This window comes from Oryx dammah, unplaced genomic scaffold (genome assembly GCF_014754425.2).
Source record: "Oryx dammah isolate SB20612 unplaced genomic scaffold, SCBI_Odam_1.1 HiC_scaffold_20, whole genome shotgun sequence".
In the NCBI taxonomy this organism is placed as follows: domain Eukaryota; kingdom Metazoa; phylum Chordata; class Mammalia; order Artiodactyla; family Bovidae; genus Oryx; species Oryx dammah.
In genome coordinates this window covers 40,042,994-40,069,875 of record NW_024070204.1, presented here as the reverse complement: position 1 = coordinate 40,069,875, position 26,882 = coordinate 40,042,994, and the positions used below count along the sequence as shown (strand labels likewise).

The window sequence follows — 26,882 nt, the reverse complement described above, 5'->3', positions numbered from 1 at the left end:
GGAGTGAAAAACTCCTACGCCAGCCGTAAAGGATCCCTTGCAGGAAATCGGAAACATCTCAATACATCCGGGACAGCCGGTGTCTCCGAGCTCAAGTGTCTAAGGCCACGCTTCCCGCATTTGGTGAGGTTAATTAACTATGTGTCCCCGCTTCCCGCCGCAGCTTGGGTGGGCTGTGGACAGCTCCGGCTAAGCCGAAAACGAATCCTCATGTTGAAGATGGAAACCAATAAGGCACTTTTCACTTCCCACCCCATTGTCCCAAATGTCTCCTTTTGGGGAGCGCTACTTTCGAGGTTAACACGAGATACCCACCCTCACGGCTAACGAACACTCAAGTAGCCTTCCGGTCGGAGGGGATGGAACTAGTATCCCGGCGCCCTCTCGCCTTCCGTAACGGCGTAGCCAGGCGTCGGGCGGTGATGTAACCGCTCTGGCCTGCGGCCGGCATCTCTATGGTACCGACAGGCGGGTGGAGGGGGTATACGGGGGCGGGGCCGCCGTTCGCGTCGCAGGCTTGCTTCAGGAGGCGGAGCAGATGGTGGTTGCCTTTGGTCCTCAGCCACGAACAGACTGTATGGACGCCGCGAAACTGCGTCCTGAGGTGGGAGGCCGGAAGCGGGGACCACTTGAATCTGAAAGTCTAGAAGATCCAGGTTCCCGGTGGGGAAGGCGTGCCGGGGCGGCAGGCGCATGGGACCCGGGAGCAGGTGGAATGTGCTCGACGGGCAGTGGCCCGGAGCCCTTCGGCTTTGTCGCGCCTTCTAGGTGCCATAGGCGTCCAGCCCTCACCTAAGCTCCGCGCCCCTTGCTTTTCTTTGGGTCTGGGCGGGGTGCCGGCGCTCTTACTTGCGTTGCCCCTTGCCATCCTTACCGGGCTCGAGGGCCCTTAATGCGCCCCCGGCTCAAGTGCTTAGTCGCTCAGTCGTGTCCGGCTCTGTGCGACCCCTTGGACTGTAGCCTGCCAGGCTCCTCTGTCCACGGGATTCTCCAGGCAGGAATGCTGGAGTGGGTTGCCGTGTCCTTAAGAGGATCTTTCTGACCCAGAGACTGAACCTGTGTCTCGTGTGTCTCCTGGTTTAGCAGGAGAGTTCTTTACCACTAGCGCCACCTGGGAAGCCCTGAAGGCCCCATAGTTGATGGCATTATACTGTAATGGAGATGGTGTGTTTGGCTGTTGCAGAAAGTGTCTCCTGCAAGTCATGGAAATTGATGATCTGGGTAACTGGCTGTTAATGGCAGATATCATTACAAATAATATCTTTGGTTCACAGGCTGAGGATTGCTAACTTGCTTCCCCCTTGTATTAGTATAATGACCTATTAAACACCTTGAGCACATTAGCTTCATGCATGACAAGTTTAAAAGAAAATTACAATTCTTGTAATGAACTTGCCCAACAAAATTGAATATGTAAAATAAACGTTAAGCTGTTTTACAGTTTAAGAGGTTCTAGAGCCCATTCTATTTATGGGGGAGGAGCAGGAAGTGGGGAAACTGGAAGGGAAATGAAAAATGGGACACTTGGGTGTTCTCAGTTTAGTCGCTTAGTCATGTCAGACTCGGCGACCCCATGGACCGAATCACTCTTTGCGACCCCATGGACTGAGTGTTCTAATCAGAGATAGTAAGAGGAAGTACACCTACTAAATTTCTCATACCCAGAATCTTCTATACATCTGCACCAGTAGTTGCAGTGGAATAGATGTTCAAGTTGTGTGTTTCTGGGGCCATAATTATACCTTTCTTGAAAAGAGAAACTACTGTTTTAGCTATCCATGCTGCAAAACAAATTACCGCAAAGCTTAGAGACTTAAAAGAGTAAACCGTTGCTACCTCACTGTATCTTTGGGCCAGGACTTTTGGAAGAGACTTAGCTGGGTGGTTCTGCTCAGGGTCTCAAAGTTGTAATTCTACATGTTGGCAGGGCTGCAGGCATCTGAAGGCTTGACTGGGGCTCAAGGATCTGCTTCGGAGTTTACTCAAGTGTGCTTTTTATTCCTCTCTCATCAAGCAAGCTGCTTACACCTTCCATTTAAAATGCGATTTGTGCTACCCTATTACATGTATCCGTTCCTATTCATAAACTACTATATAGTTATTTTGTAAACAATTTTTTCTTTTTCAGATCACTTTAAATTTGGATCATCATTTAAATACTTTAAGTGATCTTCTCTTGTTTCATTTTGGTCATGACACTTCATTAGCTACCTGATCATTTTTGTATCTGAACTCATCAAGTAAAATATATGGTGAGTAACATTTAAATATATTTATTGATGGTGTGAAAATTGTTTAGTGAGTGAAAAAAAGATGGATGTCATGAAATGGCTTTACAGAGACGATGCAATTTGCAGTTAGGTGGATGATGACCTTTTATTTCTGTATGCTTTCTGGGATGAGATTTGACAGTGAATCTGTAATTAAATGCATATGGAAGCAAAGTTTGAGTGGCAGAAGAGCTGTTCCGTTAGGACTCTGTGCATACTGTGCACAGCCTACGTTCTCCTCGCACTCATCCACCTGACTGGCCGCCTTTCTCCTTAGGGCTAATTTACAGGCCACAGCTTACTGAAGGAGGGGGATATTGTTTGATGCTGTGGCACATCTCTGGCTTGGTCATTAATTCAAGCTTTGTGTGTCCCAGTTTCCATCCAGCTAAGTGGATAATGACATTATCTTTGGTTCAAGGAATATTTTATAACCTTTATATATACTGAGCCTTTAAACACATTGACTTCTTTATCCATTCAGATGTCAAATGCTTACTTTGCAAAGTAGAAACAAATGATTCATGACTTATGGAGCTATAAATCTTAAGGTATATAGAAAGGATTATGACCTTGGAGGTCTCTTTTGCATTTTGGTTGTATCTCTTGGTTGAAAATACCTTGAAATCATTATTTCCTAATCCTGGAAGAATCTGTAGACTATAACTCAATATTTGTGCTTTAGAGAACAATTTTCATTTTTTCGTTTTTGAAAATGACTAAGAATTTGAGGGGGTTTCCCTGGTGACTCAGTGGTAAAGAATCTGCTTGCCAATGCAGGAGACAAGAGTTCAATCCCTGAATTGGGAAGATCCTCTGAAGAAGGAAATGGCAGCCTACTCCAGTATTGTTGCCTGGGAAATCCCATGGACAGAGGAGCCTGGTGGGCTGTAGTCCATGAGGGGGTCACAAAAGAGTCAGACCCTACTAAGGGACTAAACAACAAAAGAATTTGAGGATTGTTTTAGGGTCCAATATCATTAACAAAATAGCTGTTCTCTACAAAGCAAGTATTCTTCACACTATTAATTAAATTATTTAAATTAATTAAATAATAATTTAAATTAATTAAAAATATTAATGGAACCCTCTTAAATTTATTTCATTTAGAGATATAGAAATCTTTCATACAGACTTCATGTGCCAACCAATACATAAATGTAAATACATTATTTTTATATTATACTATAAATTGGACTTATGAGATTTACATACAACTTTATAGCTTCACAGGTGGCACTAGTGGTAAGCCTGCCATTGCAGCAGATGTAAGAGACACAGGTTCAGTCCGTGGGTTGGGAAGATCCCCTAAAGGAGGTCATAGCAGTCCACTCCAGTATTCTTACCTGGAGAATCCCGTGGACAGAGGAGCCTGGCAGGCTACAGACCATAGGGTCACACAGAGTCGGACACAACTGAAGTGACAGCATGCATGCATGCATACAACTTTATTCATGTTTATTAATATTTTTTAATGTTGTATAGTCTAATATTTTTATTAACATTTATAATGCTATATATATATATTTCTGCATTTTAAAAAATTGCACTTTTATGAAGCTGCGTTTAAAATTGTGGTCTGAGTTTAATTAATCCTAACTAACTTTTCAAAGGAGTTTTATTGGTTTTGTGTTCATGATATATATTAAAAATTTGGGGGAAATCAAAGAAAGGAAAAAAATAATCACATGTAAGCCCACCAGTCGAATGAACAGTCTCCCTGATTTTTTACATGTATGTACATATTTTTAACAAAAATGTAATATTTTATGTATTATTTTATAGGATACCTTTAAAATTTTAATATCTAGTATGTCAGTAAATTGGGAATAAGTACTTTTTAATGACTGCATAATAATATGGAATTTATTTCAGTAGTCCTGTATTTTGGACATACAGTTTCTAACTTTTCCTTATAAACAATGCCATGCTGAACATCCACATGTAACTCTTTGTATATATCTAATTAGTTTCTTAGGATAATTTTGTAGAAATGGAAATGCTGAGTCAAAAGTGTTTGCTCATTTATTAATCATTTTTGGTACATATTGTCAAATTGTTTGAGAAAAGTTATGCCAATTTATACAACTGCTGATACTCTATTATAATAAAGTGATCATTTCCCCACCACTAACAGATCATTAGTGATCTTTTGTCAATCTTAGATTGAAATCTCATTGTTTTAAATTAAATTCAATTGATTACCAATAAAGTTGAAATATTTTAATACTTTTCTTGATCTTTGTATTTCTTCCTTTTCCAAATTGCCTTTTCTTAGACATAGGTATGTTATCACTGAGATACTTATTTTTTCTTTGTGTTAATCTTTTTTTCTTCTTCATTTGGCTACATCAGGTCTTAGTTGCAGCGCTCAGGGTCTTCATTGTGTCATGTGGGGTCTTGCATTGTGGCTCACAAACTCTAGCTGTGTGTGGTGTGTGGGCTCCAAAGCGCGCAGGCTCAGCAGTTGTCGCGCGTGAGTGTGGTTTCCCTGTGGCATATGGGACCTCAGTTCCGTGACCAGGGGCTGCACCTGAATCCCGCGCACTGCAAGGCGGATTCTTAACCACTGGGCCGTCCCATCTTCTCGTTAATCTTAAAAACTCTTTGTAAAGTAAGGCTTCGTATCTTTCTCCATCATAAATTTTCAAAATTTCCTTCATGTATTAGTCTTTAACTTTGCCATACAGTTTACATTTTTATACAATAGTGTCTGTCACTATTTTTAAAATATTTTTGAGCTCCTCTCTAAAAGTCTAGCCAGCTGGACTATGTAGAAGTCTGTATACAAATTCATGTAAATATCCCTTACAAAAGCTCTCTTGACCATGGAAAATTTCCAGGCAGCTAGTCAGTCAAACTGATTCCCTCTCAATTTAACCAGAGAAATGGTCTGTATTATTAATATAACACTCTAATCCATGTGAATGTGACATTTTGAAATCTAAAGTTGTTTAAACAACTCTGCCATTTAAAAATGAGCATTGTACAGATGATCCAATCTCAAGTTTCACCTGATGATTGCCTTTTCAGTACCACTTAGCAATTAAAACCTTTTGTAACAGAACCCATTACCATTGCAGACTGGTCATTATCCTGCTCAGTATAGTATATATTTGAGATTCCTCTTCTAGCGCATGTAGAAGGAGAAAAGAACCACTTTCTGCTAGTTATGCTGAAAAGGCCAAATACTATCTTTTCCAACCTCCCTTGCAGCTCGGGAATGGGCATGTGATCTAGGCCCAGCCAGCGCCCAACTCTGAATTTTGTATTGAGAGCAAAGAAGCAGAACTCCAAGACTTTTTTTATAACAGCAGCAGATGAGGCAGAACTAGCAGCAATGCCAGTGATAATATCTGGTGATGGGTTAAGCAGTGTAAGCTGGGCTCAGGGGCAGGGAAGTCTTCACTGCAAGTGTCTGGTGTCCTGTGCACTGAGGTGCTTGAGGCATAGTGTGAAACTTGTTTCTTGAAACCTGGCAAGTCTGTGATTTCCCAGTATCCTTTTAATAAATGCTTTTTGCTTTTATTGCCAGACTGCTTTCTGTTCCATGTACTTAAGAAAGCTAACTGACATAGGATCTGAGTAAAATAATAATTGTTCCTTACCAATTTGGAATGGTACATACATTTCCCCCTTCTGCAAACACACACTTGATCTGTCTCAGAATTTGTGTTCACCTTTCAGTGTTCACATCACTCTTCTTTTGCAAGTTTGCTTGCTAAGTCTATTCAGTCGTGTCCTTGCAACCCAAGGGACTGTAGCCCGCCAGGCTCCTCTGTCCATGGAATTCTCCAGGCAAGAATTACTGGAGTGGGTTGCCATTTCCTTCTCCGGGGTACTTCCCAACCTAGGGATCAAACCTGCTTCTCTTATGTCTCCTGCATTGGCAGGTAGGTTCTTTACCACTAGCACCACCTGAGGTTGAATGCCAGTCTGAAAACAGTCTGTGAAGCTGCTAAAAGAAGATCCCTGTTATGATTTTGATTAGAGGTAGATTAAATTTATAGATTAATATGAGGACAGCAATACCATCCATGTTGTCTTCTTACTCAGTAAAATGGTCTGGCTCTTGTTATCAATGAAGTTTCATCAAAGAAGCAAAACCACTTTGCATGCCAATGAATAAGAAAGACCTGTAACTGTAGGGACTGGGAGAGCAGGCAGTTGCCTCTGAGTCTGTTTTTGGGCCTGAAGCATGTCAGCTAGACAGCTGGGACGGGAAGGTGGATGTGGGTGAGAACAAGGACATTGCAATCTGCATTGGCCTCTCACCGGCTTTAGTTTCGAAGCTGTGGGTGACCTGCAGGAGAGGCCCAGGACTTGGAGAGGGTGAAAGAAGATATAGTGGGAATTGAAGGAACTGCAGGCCTAGCCTGCTCACGCAAGCAAAGTGAGCTGACAGATCAGCAACAACACGTGCAACCTCCACAGTGTGTCTAGCACCAACCTTCAGAGTTTAAAAATATGGCTACTGCTTCACTTCTGCTTTCCAAGTTCCGTGTACAGAGTCTCCTAGAGACGGCACTACACATCCGAGGAAGGGGGTTCTGGGAAGTGTACTTCCAGCTTAGCTGGAAAATAGCACAAAGCCACAGAGCTCTACATAGCTAATTGACATAATACAGTTCTGTCATTTCTTCACGTGTGGTGCATTATCTGTTTATCCTTGATATTTGAGTTTTTATTGCTGTTATGAATGTTCATTTTCCTGTACTTTCCCCTTACGATTATTGCTGGTATAATTTATCTTGAATTAGCCACCTTTTGCAACTTAAATTCTAGACTTGGCTAAGCCACCTTTTGCAACTTAAATTCTAGGATAGGCTACGTAGCTTCAGTTGTGTCCGACTCTGTGCAACCCTATAGACTGTAGCTTGCCAGGCTCCTCTGTTCATGGGTTTCTCCAGGCAAGAATACTAGAGTGGGTTGCCATGCCCTCCTCCAAGGGATCTTCCCAAGCCAGGGACCGAACCCACACACATCTCTTTTGTCTCTTGCATTGACTGGCAGGTTCTCTACCACTAGCGAGATCTGAGAAGCTCTAAATTCTCACAATTTTCAATTTATTACTTGAATAGGCAGTCATTTTACTTACAAATTAATGTAATTGTCTTTTTCTTCCTGAGGAGGGTAATGATACATTTTCACTCTCCCTCCCTCTATCTCTTCTGAGAAAAGGAGTAAAAGTGTTAGTCTCTCAGTTGTGTCGACTCTTTGTGACCCCGTGGACTGTAGCCCACCAGGCTCCTCTGTCCCTGGAATTCTCCAGGTAAGCATACCGGAGTGGGTTGCCATTTCCTACTCCAGGGGGTCTTCCTGAGCCAGGGATTGAACCCTGGTCTCCTGCACTGCAGGCAGATGGAAGCCCCAAGAAATGGAGTATTTTCTGCCAGTAAACAAGGATTTCACAGTCATCATCTGTTCAGTTCTCCACTGTGAATTCCTGAGCCCTAAGGGAACTCAGGAAAGAGAAGAATACCTGCAACCTCATACCCATCAGATTGCAGCCACTGCCTAGAGTCAGCTCAAGAGACCTCAAGATGTGAAAAACACAGGATACTGGCCCAGGATTGCTGCGATGCAAATGAATGATTTCAGTGAGCCCAGACTCTTGCATCTTCTCATACATAGAAAAGCACTAAATTCCTTAAGTTGGAATATCTGGTTTAACTAACAGTAATCTTTTGATGTTCAGACTACCTGCCGTTTGTTGTAAAACTTCTATATAACCTGCCTCCGCCCCTCTCTTTCTCAAGCCTAGCTGTTCTCTCAGGATTACTTGAGATGCCCATCTCCTGGGCTTGAAGTCCTAAAAATCCCCACCAAATAAAGCGTAACTCTCAACTTTTAGGCTGTGACTGTTTTTTCAAGTCAACGCTTGCTTCATCGCATTGATTAGAAATGCCAGAACAGTATTATAATAGCTGTCCTGTGTCTGACTTTAAAGGTAATGTTTCTTGGTTTTCATTCATTTTGGTTTCTTATAACCTAGCAATTCTTAATGTTTAGTGAACATAAGAATTACCTGGTATTCACACTTGCTAAAAATGGAGATTTCCAGGAAAAATGCTGCATTTTACTAGGCAATACCTGGTGGATAATAGATACAGTGTATGATGAATTTTCATTAATTCATTCAACAAATACTTATTGAGCATCCGCAACCAGAGCATACTTCTCAGATGTAGTGGTTTTGCTGGGATTCAGAAAGCTATAGTGGATAAGACTGGCAGCAGACCACCAAACAGTGACCATGACCCTTTTTTTTGGTGCAACTTTGGCTTTTGAAACTGCTTTGGAGCTTCGTTTCTGTCCAGCTGCTTAGCTGGTCACCACCGGTTTTCATAAAAAATCCACTTTTCCTTGCAGGTCACAATCTGATTGAGAAATGGTTTGTTGTTGTTGCGTAGAATAAAAGAAGACAACACGTCAAAATGATGGTGTTGGGTTTTTTTTTTTTTTCAGTCAGCTCTTGAGGCCACCCACTTATTGGGCTTTTTTACCTTTTCAGTTTGCTTCAAATGCCAAACAACTGTAGAATGGTTGATGTTGAGTTCTTCAGCAACTTCTCACGTAGTTGTGAGAGAATCAGCTTTGATGGTTGCTCTCAGTTGGTCATTGTCAACTTCTGATGACCAGTCACTATGCTTCTTGGCTTCAGGGCCCTAGTCTTATTTGCAAAACTTCTTGAACTACACTGTACGTTTGTTAGCAGTTCCTGGGCCAAATGTGTTATTGCTGTTACTTGTTGTCTCTGCTGCTTTATGACCCATTTGGAACTCGATTTTAAAAATCACTCAAATTTGCTTTTTGTCTAACATCATTTCCATAGTCTAAAATAAATGTAAAATAAACAGCAAGTAATAAGTCATTGGTGAAAAACAAAGCAAGAAATGTACATTGAAATGGTATATAACATAACCACATTTAAGAGTGTATTCCAACATCAAATGGCAAAGTTCAACAATGTAAAACTACAATTACTTTTGCACCAGCCTAACACCACTGCTGCTTAATTTTGTTTGTGTTTTCTAGCTATTTCTTCAGCTCTTTATTTTCAATATTGCTGAGACTTTTTGTTTGAGATGTTTTCTTATGAACAGTAACTTAATAGATGTTTCTTTCTTTTCCAAGCTGTCTCTTTATAGACAAATTTAATACATTCACATCTATTATAGTATTTGTGTTTGACGTGTTTGTTTCCTTTTTTTTTTTTTGGTATGTGAGGCTGGGAGTAAAATTGTCTTCTTCATAGTTTACTTTTCTGCTTTGCTATATTCAGCACGTTTTCTGTGTTTTTCTCTTCCCATTAAAATTTTAAAAACCTCCTTGATTATTTTTTCCCAAAAAATTATATATAAGTATTATAATTTCTAAGGCAAAAAACTTAAAATTTACAGTTGTCACATAGATGCTATAATTTGGTTATGTTTAGAGTCCCTGTTGTCATGGTCCTGTTCTCTCAGAGCTCTGTAATTGTCCCACAATGTTCAGTGTTGGTGTAAATTACATTCTGTTTCTTTCGCAGATAACTGTTGTTGCTGTTTTGGGTCTTAAGGATTTTATCTTTATTTATTTATTAGTATTTATTATTTTTATTTTTTTGGCTGCTCAGGATCTTAGTTGCAGCATGTGGGATCTAGTTCCCTGCTGCTGCTGCTAAGTTGCTTCAGTTGTGTCAACTCTGTGCGTGTGACCCCATAGGTGGCAGCCCACCAGGCTCCTCCGTCCCAGGAATTCTCCAGGCAAGAACACTGGAGTGGGTTGCCATTTGCTTCTCCAATGCATGAAAGTGAACAGTGAAAGTGAAGTTGCTCAGTCGTGTCCGACTCTTCACGACCCTAGGGACTATAGCCTACCAGGCTCCTCCGTCCATGGGATTTTCCAGGCAAGAGTACTGGAGTGGGGTGCCATTTCCTTTTCCACTAGTTCCCTGACCAGGGATCAAACCTGGGCCCCCTACATTGGGAGCATGGGGTATTAGCCACTGGACCACCAGGGAAGTCCTCTCTTTATTTTTTGAATTTGTTTTTTCTTTCAGTGTCCAACTCTTTGTACCTTTTTTTTTTCTCTCCCTCAAGCTTTTAGAAAATTCTTTGAATGTATTTTTATTAATTGTGTTTTTTGAAGCATTCATTTTACTATGCGTTGCTTGTTTTAACTTTTTATTTGGGCAGTCAGGTTTTTTATTTCCATAATCTCTTCCTTGTTTTCAGATTGCTCCTTACATGAAAGGTTGCTATTGTTACTGACAATAAAGTATATTTTCCTAACTTTTTAACATCTTTATTGGAGTATAATTGACATATGATAAACTGCATATATTTAAAATGTACGATTCGATACATTTTGGTGTGGCTATGAAACTATGAACCATGAAACTGTTACCACAGTCAAGGTAATGAAGTAATGAATCTGTCTTTCCAGTTTTCTTATGTTCCTTTTTAATCCTTCCTGCCCCTCCTTTCTTGCATTTTCTAGAATTTTATATAAGTGGGATCATACTAGGTACTTTTTAAAAAAACATTTCTAGATAAGAAATTCAAACATAAAAGTAGAGTATAATGAACTAAAGTATATTCATTACCTAAATTTAACAATTATAACATTTTCCCATACTTTATTTGCTTCTTAAAAATACTTTGTTTTATAACAGTTTTAGGTTTACAGAAAAATTGAGCAGAGTAGAAAGTATTCCCATATATCCATTCTTCCTCTACACTTTCTCCAAGAGTGTGGCATGTTTGTTTGGCTTCCCCAGTGGCTCAGCGGTAAAGCATCTGCCTGCAATGCAGGAGACGCAGATCTTCCTGGGTCAGTCCAGGAAGGTTACAGTCCACGGGGTTGCAAAGAATTGGACAAAACTGATCATGCACACACATTACATTTCACACACACATTTGATACAATTAATGAATAAGTATCGATATGTTGTTATTGACTAAAGTCCACAGTTTACATTAGGGTTTATTCTTTGTACAGTTCTATAAGTTTTTGTGCTAAGTCGCTTCAGTCATGTCCAACTCTTTGTGACCCCATGGACTATAGTATGCCAGGCTCCTCAGTCCAAGGGATTCTCTAGGCAAGAATACTGGAGTGGGTTGCCGTGCCCTCCTCCAAGGGATCTTCCTGACCCAAAGATGGAACCTGCATCTCTTTAGGGATCCTGCATTGGCAGGTGAGTTCTTTACCACTAGTGCCATCTAGGAAGCACCCTATGGGCTTTTACTGTAGGCTTTTTTTTCCCCCCATATTTTGTTTCTCCAGTTGGGTTTTTCCAGTTTGAAGCTAATTTAAAAAAAAAAAAAAAAAAAGCTGCTATGAGCGTTGATGTGCAAGTCTTTGTGTGGATGTTTGCTCTCATTTCTCTTAGGTAAATACCTAGGAATGGAATGACTGAGTCATATGGTAGGAGTATGTTTAACTTTCTCAGAAACTGGAAAGTGGTTGTATCATTTACATTTCTATCAATAATGTATGAGAGTTCTTATCGATCCACATTCTGCCAACATTTGGAAATGGTCAGCCTTAAATTTTACCCATTCTGATAGTTACGTTTGGAATCTCACTGTGGTTTTACTTTCCATTTCCCTAGTAATTAATGATGTTGAACATATTTCATGTGCTTATTGACCATTTGTATATCGTCTTTGTAAAGTACCTTTTCAAATCTTTCATACATCTTTGTATCAGCCTGTTTTTCTGTTATCATGTTTTGAGAATTCTTTATTCTGTATACAAATCCTTTATCAAATATGAGATATGCAAATATTTTCTCCCAATCTATGTCTTGTGTTTTAATTCCCTTAACATTGTCTTTCAAAGAGCAGAAGTTCTTAAGTTTAATGAAGCTCAATTTATTAACTTTTTTAAACAATAGAGTTTTGATACTGCTACCAAGAACTCTTTGTATAACCCAAGGACAAAGATATCCTCCTGTATTTTCTTCCAAAAGTTTTATAGATTTGTTTTACTTTTACTGTGATCCATTTTGAGTTAATTTTTATATAGGGAGGAAGGTATGGATTGAGGTTCATTATTTTTGCATATGGTTATCCAGTTGTTATAGCACCATTTGTTGAAAGGAGTGTCTTTTCTCCATTGACTTTCCTTTGCATATTTGTCAAAAATCAGTTGACCATGTGTGTGGATCTGTTTGAACCCACTCTCTAGTCTGTTGCACTGATATATTTGTCCATCTTCACAATGGCACCACATTCTTGGTTATGTAACTTTATAGTAAGACTTAAAGTCAGATGGTGCAAGTCCTTCAACTTAGACATTTTTAAAGGTGTTTTCCTATTCTAGGTGTTTTGCATTTCTCTATAAACTGTTAGAATGAATATATATATATATAGAGTATATACAGTGATCTATGTATAGTTTTTATTACAGAATGGAAGTTGAGTCATTCTCAATAAATCATTTAGTCTTTAATGCTCAGAACTAAGGCACAACAATACAAATCAAAAACTTCAGGTATCACACAATATTAATAACTTGATAAGTGACCTCAATATTGTATGCCAGGTGAGCACTCAGAATTATGATTGCCTTTTTATGCCAGTTAAGGTCCTGTGGTTAGAGATAATAGTAAGGAAAAGGGGACTTATTGAGAAAATCCTGAAGTAGCTCATAGAAGTGAAAGGTGAGTTGCAGGAACCAGGGCAGCTCTGAGAACCTTAGAGATTGGTCCTGAGAACTTGATGTCCTTATGATTCTTTTTTCCTAGGCCCTTCCATGTAGTGGAGTCCATGCTACATAAGAAGTAAAGGAACTTTCTCCCTCAGCTCCACTTGGAAAAATTCTGATAAGGAGTCCAGTTGGCCTAGCCAGGGTCACCTTCATCAGCAAAGTAATCACTCCTATTCACTACTATAAAATTATTACTAATTAGTCATTGCTATTTAATCACTACTACTAGTAAGGGAGGCAGGGAGTTCTAATTGGTCAGCTCCAGAGTCTGGGTATTGTGATGAGCACTTTTCCCAAAGGAAGGTGATGCTGTTATCAGAAAAAGTATGGAAAGCAGTTGCTGGAGTGGATGCCCACTACTCTGTAGTACACATTGCTGAAAGAAAGATTTGATGACTTCAAAGTAATAGATTAGTCAGCAGGTTTTCTTAAATTTTCCTTGATACATGCTACCATCTAAACAGTTGTTCCTACAAAGCTAATCTGTTCTCTTTGGGCCACGTGGCTTATTATATATAAACTTAAGAAATACTATTTCTTTCAATACTTGAAAGTTTCTAAGACAGTATATCATAAAATGTTCTCACTGTACACACTCAAAGGTAACCATGTGAAGTAATGGATATGCTAATTGTATTGTGATCATTTCACAATATATATGTATATTAAATCATCACATTCTGCAGCTTAAACTTACACAATGCTGTGTATCAGTTATATCTCAATAAAGCTGGGGGGGGAAATGAAATTACAGATAACAGAGGAAAAAGGACTTTCCTGGTGGTACAATGGATAAGAATTTACCTGCCAATGCAGGGGACTCATTTGATCCCTGGTCCGAGAAGATTCTACATGCTGCAGAGCAACTAAGCCCACGTGCCTAGAGCCTGAGTTTCACAACAAGAGTAGCCACCGCAATGAGAAACCCCTGCACCACAACTAGAGAGCCCCCGCTCACCACAGCTAGAGAAAAGCCTGAACAGCAGTGAGGACCCAGCACAGCCAAAACTAAGCAAGCAGTTGAAGAAAGACCAATTTTTACAACTTGATTTTATACTTCTAGAATTATTGCTGATATTTTTTTATTTATATATCATATGGCCTCCCATAGTCTTCATTAATATTTTTCTCTCCTTTCTATTTTAGGATGGCTGGGAATGTAAACAAGAACAAGCTGTTTGTTTTGTGATGGCTTTTAGCATGTACTGACGTACTGTTTGCAATGGCATCAGAGACTGAGAAGACTCATGCTTTACTCCAGTCGTGCAGCACTGAATCTCTTCTTTCCAGCCTTGGTCTGGGCTTATTCTGCGCAGTAGCTGACAGACTTCTTCAGTTTCCCATAATTCAACAAAATGCCTGGCTTCGTGCACTTTCAGATAATTCAGTACACTGCATGATTGGCATGTGGTCATGGGCAATAGTCATTGGAATCAGGAAGAAGACTGACTTTGGAGAAATCATTTTAGCTGGATTTTTAGCCTCTGTTATTGATATAGACCACTTTTTGCTATCTGGATCCATGTCTTTAAAGGTAAGAAGCCTATATGTTTAATTTTTCTGGTCTTTGATTTCTTTGATGCCATGATATTGATATTTATAGCATCAGTTTAGTTAGAGCTAGAGAAGATTAGCCTTATTTTAAAACAAGAAAGCCCATTCATCCAATTATTTTGAGCACCAAACACTTTCCTGAGGGTTCAGATATGTTGCTGATCACATTATATCACATCACAAAGTGCTGTGGATATGCCTAGAGCAAAGTTCAATGATTGTAACTGAGGGTTCCATTCTGGCTTTATACGAGATGTTTTAGCCAAGTCTTTTTTTTTTTTAATTGAAGTATAATTGATTTAGAATGTTGTGTTAATTTCTGCTATACAACAAAGTGATTCAGTTAAACATATATATACATTCTTTTTTAAAAAAAATATTCTTTTCCATTATGGTTTATTGCAGCATACTGAATAGAGTTCCTTGTGCTATACACTAGGACATTGTTGGTTATCCATTAGCCAAGTCTTGAAGGAAAGATTAAGTTCTATGCTGTGCTGTGCTTAGTTGCTTCAGTCTGTCCGACTCTTTGCAACCTATGGACTGTAGCCCGCCAGGCTCCTCTGTCCATGGGATTCGCCAGTCAGGAATACTGGAGTGGGTTGCCATGCCCTCCTCTAGGGGATATTCCCAACCCAGGGAGCAAACCCATATCTCCAGCATCTTCTGCATTGCAGGCAATTTCTCTACCTGCTGAGCCACCTGGAAAGCCCATTAGCACACTGCTGCTAAGTCGCTTCAGTCATGTCCAACTCTGTGCGACCCCACAGACTTAAGACCCCCTAAATCTTGTTCCCATTAGCTCATGGTATCAGAATGTAGAGAAGCAAAGCTATAGATTTGTCTACTGACTACCTTCATAAGGCATGTATCTCGTGTTATCAACTGCACACAGGCCTCCTGAATGCATGGTTTCTCCAGCCCTGCAGAGCCTCTCAAACTGCTTCTGTAAGTGACATATGCAGTAAGCAAGGGCACAAGTATAAAGACAAATGCTAATTGAATAATATCAGAGCAGCATTTCACATACTTCTGACAAGCACAGGATATGAAGTAAGTGAAGAACAGAACCAGGAAAAATCATGTCCTAGAGCAGGACTGATAGGAATTTACCTATTTTTGCGGGCAAGCTGTCACTTCAGTCATATCCAACTGTGTGACCCTATGGACTGTAGCCCATCAGGCTCCTCTGTCCATGGGGTTCTCCAGACAAAAATACTGGAGTGGGTTGTCATGCCCTTCTCCAGGGAATCTTCCCCACCCAGGGATGGAACCTGGACCTCTTAAGTCTCCTGTATTACAGGTGGGTTCTTTACCACTGGTGCAACCTGGGAAGACCTATCTATTTTTACATCTATGATTTTATGATATATCCTTCTTTTATTATTTATCTATGAATAAAGGTTCTGCATGAATATTTTCAAAATCAGGCAAGCAACAGAAATATCTTGTTTCCTCCTTGTGTGTGTGTGTTCGTCGCTTGGTTGTGTCCAACTATTTGTTACCCCTTGGACTGTAGCCCCCCAGGCTCCTCTGTCCATGAGATTTTCCAGGCAAGAATACTGGAGTGGGTTGCCATTTCCTTCTCCAGGGGATTGTCCCAACCCAGGGATTGAACCTGGGTCTCCCGCCTTGCAGGCAGACTCTTTACCATCTGAACCACCAGGAAAGTTTCTTCCTTAGAAACTGTTAATATAAATAGTCAATATCTGTCCACACATTCAGAGCATAACTACTAATCATCTCAACAGGAGGCTGTTGCCCTCCTCCAAGCAGTGACTACCATAGGCGCCCCCATCCTGCCCTGTTACTGGGGAGCATGTTATGCTGTGGGTATAGAACTTAAAACCCTGGTTTGATTCCTGGGTCAGGAAGATCCCCTGGAGAAGGGATAGGCTACTCACTCCAGTAGCTCCCTGATAGCTCAGATGGTAAAGAATCCACCTGCAGTGCAGGAGACCTGGGTTCAATCCCTGGGTTGGGAAGATTCCTCTGGAGGAGGGCATGGCAACCCACTCCAATATTCTTGCCTGGAGAATTCCCATGGACAGAGGAGCCTGGCAGGCTGCAGTCCATGGTGTCACAGAGTTGGACATGACTGAGCTGCTAAGCACAGCACAGCATGGAACTTAAAAACAGAGGTAGAGACTAAAACGGCATATGCAGAAATGTTTTATGTTTTGACAAAATAGAAATAGGCAACTAAAAGTATGGAGAAGGGAGAGGGAATAAGAATGTAGAATAAATAAACTCTTTGATTGATGTTTAGCAAGTTGTTGTTGTTCAGTCGCTAAATCATGTCTGACTCTGCGACACCATGGACTGCAGCAGGCTAGACTTCCCTGTCCTTCATCATCTCCAAGAGTTTCCCATGGATCATTCACGAATTAAGCCTGAAAAACTTGCATTTGTTTAGATATTGATTACATTTTTACAATAGTTTAGAAATTCTATTAGTTTATTTAACGCAACTTTCATGTTTAAAATAATGCACTCTTTCTAATGCTTTTGTAAATAAATTTGAAAGTATTCAAGGCCAATATAAAATAGTTACAACAAAAATACCCCCCTTTATGCATTTATTAATTGAAGAATGGAGTGGGGGAGAGGCAGAATAGGAGAAAGGGATTAAGAGGTACAAACTACTAAGTATAAAATAATTAAAATACAAAGATGTAACATCAGTTCAGTTCAGTTCAGTCACTCAGTTGTGTCTGACTCTTTGCGACCCCATGAATTGCAGCACGCCAGGCCTCCCTGTCCATCACCATCTCCCGGAGTTCACTCAGACTCACATCCATCGAGTCCGTGATGCCATCCAGCCATCTCATCCTGGGTCGTCCTCTTCTCCTCCTGCCCCCAATCCCTCCCAGCATCAGAGTCTTTTCCAATGAGTCAACTCTTCGCATGAGGTGGCCAAAGTACTGGAGCTTCAGCTTTAGCATCATTCCTTCCAAAGAAATCCCAGGGTTGATCTCCTTCAGAATAGACTGGCTGGATCTCCTTGCAGTCCAAGGGACCCTCAAGAGTCTTCTCCAACACCACAGTTCAAACGCATCAATTCTTCGGCGCTCAGCCTTCTTCACAGTCCAACTCTCACATCCATACATGACCACAGGAAAAACCATAGCCCTTGACTAGACGGACCTTAGTCAGCAAAGTAATGTCTCTGCATACAGAGCAGGAAATATAACCAATATTTTATAACAATGTTAAATGGAATATAACCAATAAAAATATTGTATAGCTATGTTGTATACCTGAAATTAATATAACATTGTAAATCAACTATACCTCACAGTTTTTTATGTTTAATTGAAGTGTATTTTATTCAATTGTGAAACTTTTTCATTGCTTTTAGAGGCCCCAACCCACTCCAATACTCTTGCCTGGGAATCCCATGGATGGAGGAGCCTGGTAGGCTGCAGTCCATGGGGTTAAAAAGAGTCGGACACAGCTGAGCGACTTCACTTTCACTTTTCACTTTCATGCACTGGAGAAGGAAATGGCAACCCACTCCAGTATTCTTGCCTGGAGAATCCCAAGGACGGGAGCCTGGTGGGCTGCCGTCTATGGGGTCGCACAGAGTTGGACACAACTGACGTGACTTAGCAGCAGCAACAACAAAGCCCCCAAACAATTCTTTAAAACTCCAAATTTACTCTAACCACACATTTAGGATATAAATTGTACTGTGACTTTTCTGAGCACATAGTAGGAAACTTTAAAAAGTCACATGTTCTTGAGATCTTGATTTCATTTTTAGTGCAAAGTGTATTTGGAGGTGACATAGAAAATGTTCCCTTTTCCAGTAGCCTGCAGGAAAACACATGCTTACGATGTTAGGCAGCATCTATAAAGTGTTGTTTGCCAAGGAGATGATACTAGCTACTGCTTTCTCCCTGCAGGCTGCTCTGAGTCTTCCACGACGCCCTTTCCTTCACTGTTCTACTGTGATACCCGCTGTGGTTCTGACCCTAAAGTTTACAATGCACTTCTTCAAGCTCAAAGACTCATGGTGCTTTCTTCCCTGGATGTTATTTATATCCTGGACCTCACACCACATCCGAGATGGAATTCGCCATGGCTTGTGGATATGCCCATTTGGAAAAACTTCTCCTTTGCCATTTTGGCTTTATGTAATAATCACATCATCTCTACCTCACATCTGTTCATTCATCATGTATTTCACAGGGACAAGACAAATGATGTCTTCAAAACATGGAGTTCATATTGATGTGTGAGGTAACCATGTGGAAGCCTTTGAGAACCACTGGTTGAGACAATGACAACCAACATTAAAGTGAATTCAAAACACATGTTAGGTACTTACAGTAATTATTATAATTCCTAAATCCTCTTGCTCAGGAGGCATGTACATTTCTTAAAAAATTATCTGTATTTGTATTCCTTTCTTCTATAACACTGTAGTGCAATATCAGAGCTTCACTCACTCCGTGGTATATTTTATTATTTCTTTTCTTTATCTGGCTTTACTAATATTATTAGATTAATATCCAACTAAGTTTTCTGGAAATATACCTTTAAGGTACTTCATTTCCTGATGAAAAACAGCTCAAATTTTAGGATGATTAATTTGTGGAACGTTAGCATTTTATTTGGATCCCAGTTTTCCTGAGATATAGAAACAAGAAAATGGGCAAAGTAAATGCCGTTATGAATAAGATGTATAATGAATGCTAACGTTTCTTCATTTTATATATTTTGATCCTGACTCATTTGCCAAGTGCTTTAGTGAGTTGTGACTACTGCCAGAAACTGCTTTAGTGCACTTATAATATTCTTAAAAGACAATAGCATGAGACCTAGATTATTGTTTCAGAAATAACTTTGGGAAATTATTATAACGTGTTGGCTGTAGTAACATTCTACCAAAGTATTATTTTTCAGTATCTTCGCCATCAAATCTCATGTGTTGGAGTTTTAACTATTTTGAAAAACATAACTAAATTTAACAAAATATTTGTTTAAAGTGAACATTAACAAAATATTGATACTTGACCCATCACCATAGAATTCACAAAAAAGGACCTAACCAATAATGTCATTTCAAATGTAAGCTCCTGAATGTGCCATTAAAATTGCTTTAGTTGCTATCAATTTGTTTATATGCTATTCTAAAATACTATACCAGCTAAATCATTTCTTAAAAATTTGCCTGATACTGACAGACAATTTTTTTTTTTCCAAAAAAGGTAGTATTAAGAGATTGGCTTTTTCCTCTGTTCTTTAAGTTGATTTTCTGTTAAAAATGATTAACCTTCATTGGAGAAGGAAAACTTGAGTTGCTGTAAGCTTTACATTTGCAGTTTAATGTTACTTTGATATAAGTCAGTGCCCCTAAAGCACCTGTTTTTGTTTTTGTAGCATCTGTACCAGCTGCTGTCTTCAGATTTTCTTACACATTTTGAGTTTGTAATGCTGGTGATTTTGTGCCTTAATCTCTGAGAAGTGATGAAGCAATGCCTTATCCAAAACAGATTTTTCTTTTAAGTTAAACAGAGTTCTGTAAATTGTTATAAAGGGTCAGCCTCTTTAGTTTTTCTTATTATTAACTAATTAGTGGCAATCTGTTATATTTTATAAAATAATTCACCCTTACAATCCATTCTTGTCTTTCCAGAGCAATTACTGTGTCAATTTGGTTGGTTTAATAGTATACATTATATAGTGGGGGTAAATTGATTAAGGTAGAGATTTTTTAAAAGCATTTTGATTTTAGAAATCCGTGGAAATAAAGTTATCTTGTGTAATTTTTCTGACTGAATTACACAACTCTCCCTTTTTTCCCTTCTCTGTATTAAACAAATTAATATAAAATATAGGGCCTTAAATAAGAATGTCACATGGGCATTTTGAAGGTTGTCCTAACTTCATTAGAGTGGGAACTCACTTTGACCATGTCTCCTTGCTTAAACAGTAACTTCGGATTTTAAGTGTGGCTTTATCTTTGTTCCTACCTCCACCATCAGAAACATTTATTGTCCTCTAAGTGGTCTCTGAAAGCAGTGGTTCTAACCTGTAGAGATATAGTGGCCAAGTTCCCATGCCACCATTTTGTTCCTTCTCTTAGCAGAAGAACTTGTGTCAGTACAACTTATGCTGTATCGTCCTTGTACGTGTGTGTTTTCTCTGTTCTATAGATATTCTCCTTTCTTGTAATGTTTCTCTCTTGGCTGTATCACTGATCTGACCTCCCAGCCTACTGTTCTCTTGAGCCACTTCCGTTATACTGGCTACTCAGGAGAACTTCTACCAATAAACTGTTTTCTACTCATCCCAAGCCTACTTTCTTTTAGCAGATTAAGAACCCCTGCCACCTCTTCTTAATATCTTCTGCTTCTGTTAGGTCCATACCATTTCTGTCCTTTATCAAGCCCATCTTTGCATGAAATGTTCCCTTGGTATTTCTGATTTTCTTGAAGTGATCTCTAGTCTTTCCCATTCTGTTGCTTGCCTCTATTTCTTTTCATTGATCGCTGAGGAAGGCTTTCTTATCTCTTCTTGCTATTCTTTGGAACTCTGCATTCAGATGCTTATATCTTTCCTTTTCTCCTTTGCTTTTCTCTTCTCTTCTTTTCACAGCTATTTGTAAGGCCTCCCCAGACAGCCATTTTGCTTTTTTGCATTTCTTTTCCATGGGGATGGTCTTGATCCCTGTCTCCTGTACAATGTTACAAACCTCCGTCCATAGTCCATCAGGCACTCTATCTATCAGATCTAGTCCGAGAAATATCAATAATCTCAGATATGCAGATGACACCACCCTTATGGCAGAAAGTGAAGAGGAACTAAAAAGCCTCTTGATGAAAGTGAAAGAGGAGAGTGAAAAAGTTGGCTTAAAGCTCAACATTCAGAAAACGAAGATCATGGCTTCTGGTCCCATCACTTCATGGGAAATAGAGGGGGAAACAGTGGAAACAGTATCAGACTTTATTTTTCTGGGCTCCAAAATCACTGCAGATAGTGATTGCAGCCATGAAATTAAAAGATGCTTACTCCTTGAAAGGAAAGTTATGACCAACCTAAATAGCATATTCAAAAGCAGAGACATTACTTTGCCAACAAAGGCCTGTCTAGTCAAGGCTATGGCTTTTCCTGTGGTCATGTATGGATGTGAGAGTTGGACTGTGAAGAAAGCTGAGCGCCAAAGAATTGATGCTTTTGAACTGGTGTTGGAGAAGACTCTTGAGAGTCCCTTGGACTGCAACGAGATCCAACCAGTCCATTCTGGAGGAGATCAGTCCTAGGTGTTCTTTGGAAGGACTGATGCTAAAGTTGAAACTCCAATACTTCAGCCACCTCATGCGAAGAGTTGACTCATTGGAAAAGACTCTGATGCTGGGAGGGATTGGGGGCAGGAGGAGAAGGGGACGACAGAGGATGAGATGGCTGGATGGCATCACCAGCTTGATGGATGTGAGTTTGAGTGAACTCTGGGAGTTGGTGATGGACAGGGAGGCCTGGCATGCTGCAATTCATGGGGTCGCAAAGAGTCAGACATGACTGAGCGACTGAACTGAACTGAAGAACCCCTGTAGTGTATGGGTTAAAACTCCCATTATCCTCACTTCCCTTCTTTAACTTAGACCTCTCTTCTCCCAGGCAGCCTCTTCTTCCCAGTCAGGTACATACTTCTTGGCTCCTTTCTCTTTTGGCTGGTGGAACAATTACTTAGTTTTTTCCCAACTGAACAGGAGAGGAATAGGGGCTGTTCTGGTACACTACTGTCACAGCTAAACTTTTTATCCATCACAATTCTCAGTCTGCTTCATTTGATATCTCATTATATTATTTGCTCCAAATCCTCCTCACCCACTCAAACTACCTTCTTAAGACTCAGCTTCACCTTCTTTGATGATATGAGCAACTGGATCATTTTTATCTCTTCTGCTGTGCCACTGACTCTCATCACATCAGCCATCTGCCAGGACAACACAGGCCTCCATGCCTCTTTTTCAGGTGACACTGGGCATCTCTGAGATCTCCAACTTTGTTTCCTTTTTCTAGACCAGTTGTTCTCTAACATACAACAGGATCACCTATGACACTTTTTAAAACAGGGACTGCTTGAGACCCACCCCAGAATTTGCATTTCCAGAAAGTTCCCAGCAGCTCTTGCTGCTGTTCAGGAACCATCCTTGGAGCCACTGGAGCCCTGGAGCCACTACTCCAGACCCAGCCTGTTTCTTTAACTTCATTTTCCTCCCCTCCCTTCTCTTCAGTGATAAATTTTTTCTTAACTTTCCTTTATCAGCAGGTCCACTAGCCTGCTGCTGAAAGTGAAGTGAAAGTCACTGAGTCTTGTCCGACTCTTTGTGACCCCATGAACTCTACAGTCCATGAATTCTCCAGGCCAGAACACTCTGGAGTGGGTAGCTGCTGGGTACATTTAATTCTGTCCTGGCCCCTACCTGTGCAACACTGTAAGTCACTATATCAACACCCTGATACTCCAGACTTCCTTGTGTACTATCCAGTGAGTCAACCCAGAATAATCCTTAGTCTGCTTTCCCCAGTATTTTCTCCTTAAGATCACATGTCTTTAAAGTAGTTATGGAACCATGCTGACTTGGCCTACTACAGTTCATGTCAGCTAACTTCACCTGGGTACTTAGAACTTTGCTCACTGCCGAACAATTTTTTTCCCAAAATGTACTGGACAAGCCAAGGCTCAGAATATCTGTCCATGTTAGATGCAACCACAGGTCAGGCTCAAAGCATTCCACTGATCTGAGAAATTCTTGTTAATAATCAATCTCCACAGTTATTTTTCACTTTGCATAAATCTAAGGTATTGCCACATGTCTCCCTTGGCATTTTTTTTACTTCCCAGGAATCATGATAATAACCAAAGGATTTCTGAAGCATTTTACCCTTTTGAGTGACCTTGCAAGGAGTTATTTAGCTTACATACCCAGCAGCACCAATTAATGCTGCTTCAAGGTCTGGGCAGCATTCAAATCCCATCAGCCCCAAGGTTGAACAGGAAGGGAATGTCAGATAAGGCCTCTAACACTCTGGTCTTCTTCAGACATCTGTGTGAGCTCACCAAGAAAGCACCCATTTGAATTCACACATCCTTACTCATTCAGTATTCATTTGACTTAATTTAAGCACTGTCCAGGTTCTCAGATCAGCAGTTTTGATACCATACTCATGAAGTGGAAGTCAGAGGATATTTCCATAAATATCTGGGTGATGATAAAGTATAAAGTGTGGTATAAAGGTTATATAACAGACCATACATAGGGGTGATATAAGGCATTCATAAGAAGTCCTATTAGGACCACAATGCATGCTGCAGAGGCCCTGCTCTTGGAAAGCCATGTACAAATACCACAGCTCCCTCTTCCTGGACCTCCATGGCTGTTTGCCCAGTCGATAACAATAGTCTCTCAGTGTTAGGCCTGTCCTATGGCCAGCAAAGACTATGTTGTTTCTCTAGATTCTAAACTGATTGGCACAGGGCTGCCCTTGGTGAATCTGGCCTCACAAAGTGTTGCACAAGCCCTAGGCCAATCCTTCTGGGAAAGGCTCTGCCACTTTTTTTTTTTAATGTATTTTAATTAATTAATTCAGCTATGCCATGTCTTTTTTTTTTTTTTTTTTTAAGTTGTGGCAGGCAAAGTCTTAGTTGTAACATGTGGAATCTAGTTCTCTGACCGGGGATTGAACCCAGGCCCCTTCCATTGGGAGCTCGGAGTCTTAACCACTTACTGGATCCCCAGGTGAGTCATGGCTCTGCCATTTCTAGCATGCGAAACAAAGCAAACCACTCTGCAAACCGTATGTTCCTATCTGGACAGATCAACCCAAGTGGGATGGGATTAAATAACCCCCAAAGATCTCTGAAAGGGTAATAATATTACAGAAGAGTGAGAAGAAAGTAGAGATGGGAAGCCTGCCTATCTGGCCTGCTTATGATATGTGTAGCCTCTATTACTTTTCTCTTGCTGCTACAACAAATTACCATTAACTCAGTGGCTTAAGACAAATGTATTACTTTACAATTGTGTATGTCAGAAACCCCATATGGCCTCACTGGGCTGCAACCCAGACATTGGCTTGGATGCCTTCACCTGGAGGCTCCAGGGGAGGAGCAGCTCGCTTGCCTCCTTCAGCTTCTAGATGCCACCTGCACTCCTTGGCTCATGGCGCCACCCGTCTTCAAAACCAGCAATGGCAGGTCAGGTTCCTTTTCACTTTGCTTCTCTCTGCTCCTCCGTCGATAGTCATGTCTCCCTCTGACCACAGCTGGGGAAGATTCTCTGATCTAAGGGCCCAAAGGATTAGATTGCATCCATCTAAATAATCCAGGCTAAGCTCCTCATCAAGGTTCTTCATCACATTATGAAGTCTCTTTTGCTATGTAAGGTAACACTCACAGGTTCCAGGGATTAGGATGTAGAGATCTTTGGGGCTATTCTGCTTGCCCTTTTAACCGAGCCCTGGTGTCTATGAACAAGTCATTCATCCTTTTTAAAAATCAGCGACAGGCCGGGTGTTTTCCAAGGCCCCCTTTCTGCTCTTTCTTTTTCATGAATTCCTGATCTCATTATTTATTATGTTCTGGCTGTGCTGGGTCTTCCTTGCTGTGTGGGTTTTTCTCTGGTTGCAGCGATCAGGGGGCTACTCTCTGGTTGCAGTACTCAGGCTTCTCGTTGCAGTGGTTTCCCTTGTGGAGCACAGGTTCTAGGCACTAAGGCTTTAGCAGTTGTGGCTCCTGGGCTCTAGAGCACAGGCTTGAGAGTTGCGGCACATAAGCTTAGCTGCTCCATGGCATTTGGGATCTTCCTGGACCAGGGATCACACCTGTGTTTCCTGCACTGGCAGGTGGATTCTTTACCCTGAGCCACCAGGGAAACCCTGCTCTTACTTTCCAGACTCCTCATCTCCTGTCCTAGTCATGGGTATCCTCACTTTCTGGGGGAAATGACCTCCAACTTGCCTTGTCTGAGTTAAGTTTAACCTTGGGATAATAATGTCCTTTTTTCCCCCAGCTAGTAACACCTGATTGTTATTTCTCTTTATTTTTTCCATGCAGAACTACCGAATCTTCATACAAATGCTTTCGCTATTCTCCGTGAAAAAACTGCTTAATTCATAAATGTCTTGGCCAGTTAAACATTCATCATTCCTCTGGGTGAAAATGAACACTGTACCAGCCCTCGCATAACACTGGTTCAGTCAGCCGTGGAATAAATGTTTAATGTGTCCCTGCTGTATTGCAGGCCTTGCATTAAAAACTAATCTTCTAATGGTGAAAATGACACTATCTCTATATTAAAAGAACAGCAAGGCTAGTAGTGGGGCATACAGGAGACAGGACATTTCAGAGCAGCATGGTAAGTGCTGCTGTGAGCAAGCTCAGGGCCTCTGCTGTCCCACTAGGGAAGAAAGGGGAGTTCCTTGAAACTAAAAAAAAAAAAAAGCAGGAGGGCCCCAGTGAAGGTGAGAGTGAGGTGATGAGAGAAGGGTGGAAGATCCCCAAAGCCTGAGGAAACTGTTCACAAAAGCCTAGAGAGACTGCAGATTGTAGATAATTTCAGCATTGCTGGAGCAGGGTGTTTGAGGTGGGAGGGTAGTGAGGGTTGATGGCAGTCAGCTGAAAACCTTGTTTACCTACCTGTTAAGCAGCTGGAATTTATCCTGAGGGCAACGTGGAAGCATTGAAATGTTTAAGCCTGAAGTTGGCATAATCAGCTTTGCCTTTTTTTCTTGGAGACTCTTAACTGGGAGCTTGATCCAAGAGCACCTGTGTTTTAGCGGCGGTCACATAATCACGTGGGCTTTCCATGAAGAACTTCGGAGGTAGAGGCATAGCAGCAGGAAGAAGCCTATGTACTCAATGCCACTTGCCTCTGAATCTGGCTACTCATAATCTAAGAATAAAGCACTAGAAATACTATGTAAGCAAAATGACCCCTACCTTAAGCAGAGCAGGGATGTGGTCCCTCTCCAGTTGACTGCAGCCCTTTGGATCAGGTCTGAGCTCTCTGCATGGACCACTGGATTCTCTGCAGTGCCTAGAATGAACCGTGCTCCAGTCACCTTTGGGCACTGGACTAGCAGCCTCTTCCTTCCCCACTTAAGTGTCAGAGTAGCTCTTACTCTTCCTTCAAGACTCACCTCCATTGTGTCCTGTAGGTGTGAGTAGGTGCCTGCATGTGTATGCTCAGTCGTGTCCAACTCTGTGCCACCCCGTGGACTGCAGCCCGCCAGGCTCCTCTGTCCATGGGATTCTCCAAGCAAGAATACTGGAGTGGGTTGCCATGCCCTCCTCCAGGGGACCTTCCTGACCCAGGGATCAGAACCCACATCATCTTGCATCATCCT

The 26,882-nt window shown here is 40.9% G+C and overlaps 1 protein-coding gene across 2 annotated transcripts; it reads left to right on the top strand.

Moving 5' to 3' along the window:
- TMEM267 (transmembrane protein 267) lies at window positions 1–20,313 on the top strand. Of its 2 annotated transcripts, none has more exons than XM_040262447.1 (4): window positions 1–123; window positions 2,129–2,252; window positions 14,115–14,502; window positions 18,431–20,313. In XM_040262447.1, exons 3-4 carry the CDS (start codon window positions 14,191–14,193, stop codon window positions 18,764–18,766), a joined length of 648 nt encoding a protein of 215 aa, XP_040118381.1. In that variant the 5' UTR covers window positions 1–123; window positions 2,129–2,252; window positions 14,115–14,190; the 3' UTR covers window positions 18,767–20,313. The 2 variants fall into 2 exon arrangements, with proteins under 2 accessions (XP_040118381.1, XP_040118380.1); XM_040262446.1 differs by lacking the exon at window positions 1–123 and adding an exon at window positions 486–604.
- The last annotated feature ends 6,569 nt before the right edge of the window (window positions 20,314–26,882 follow it).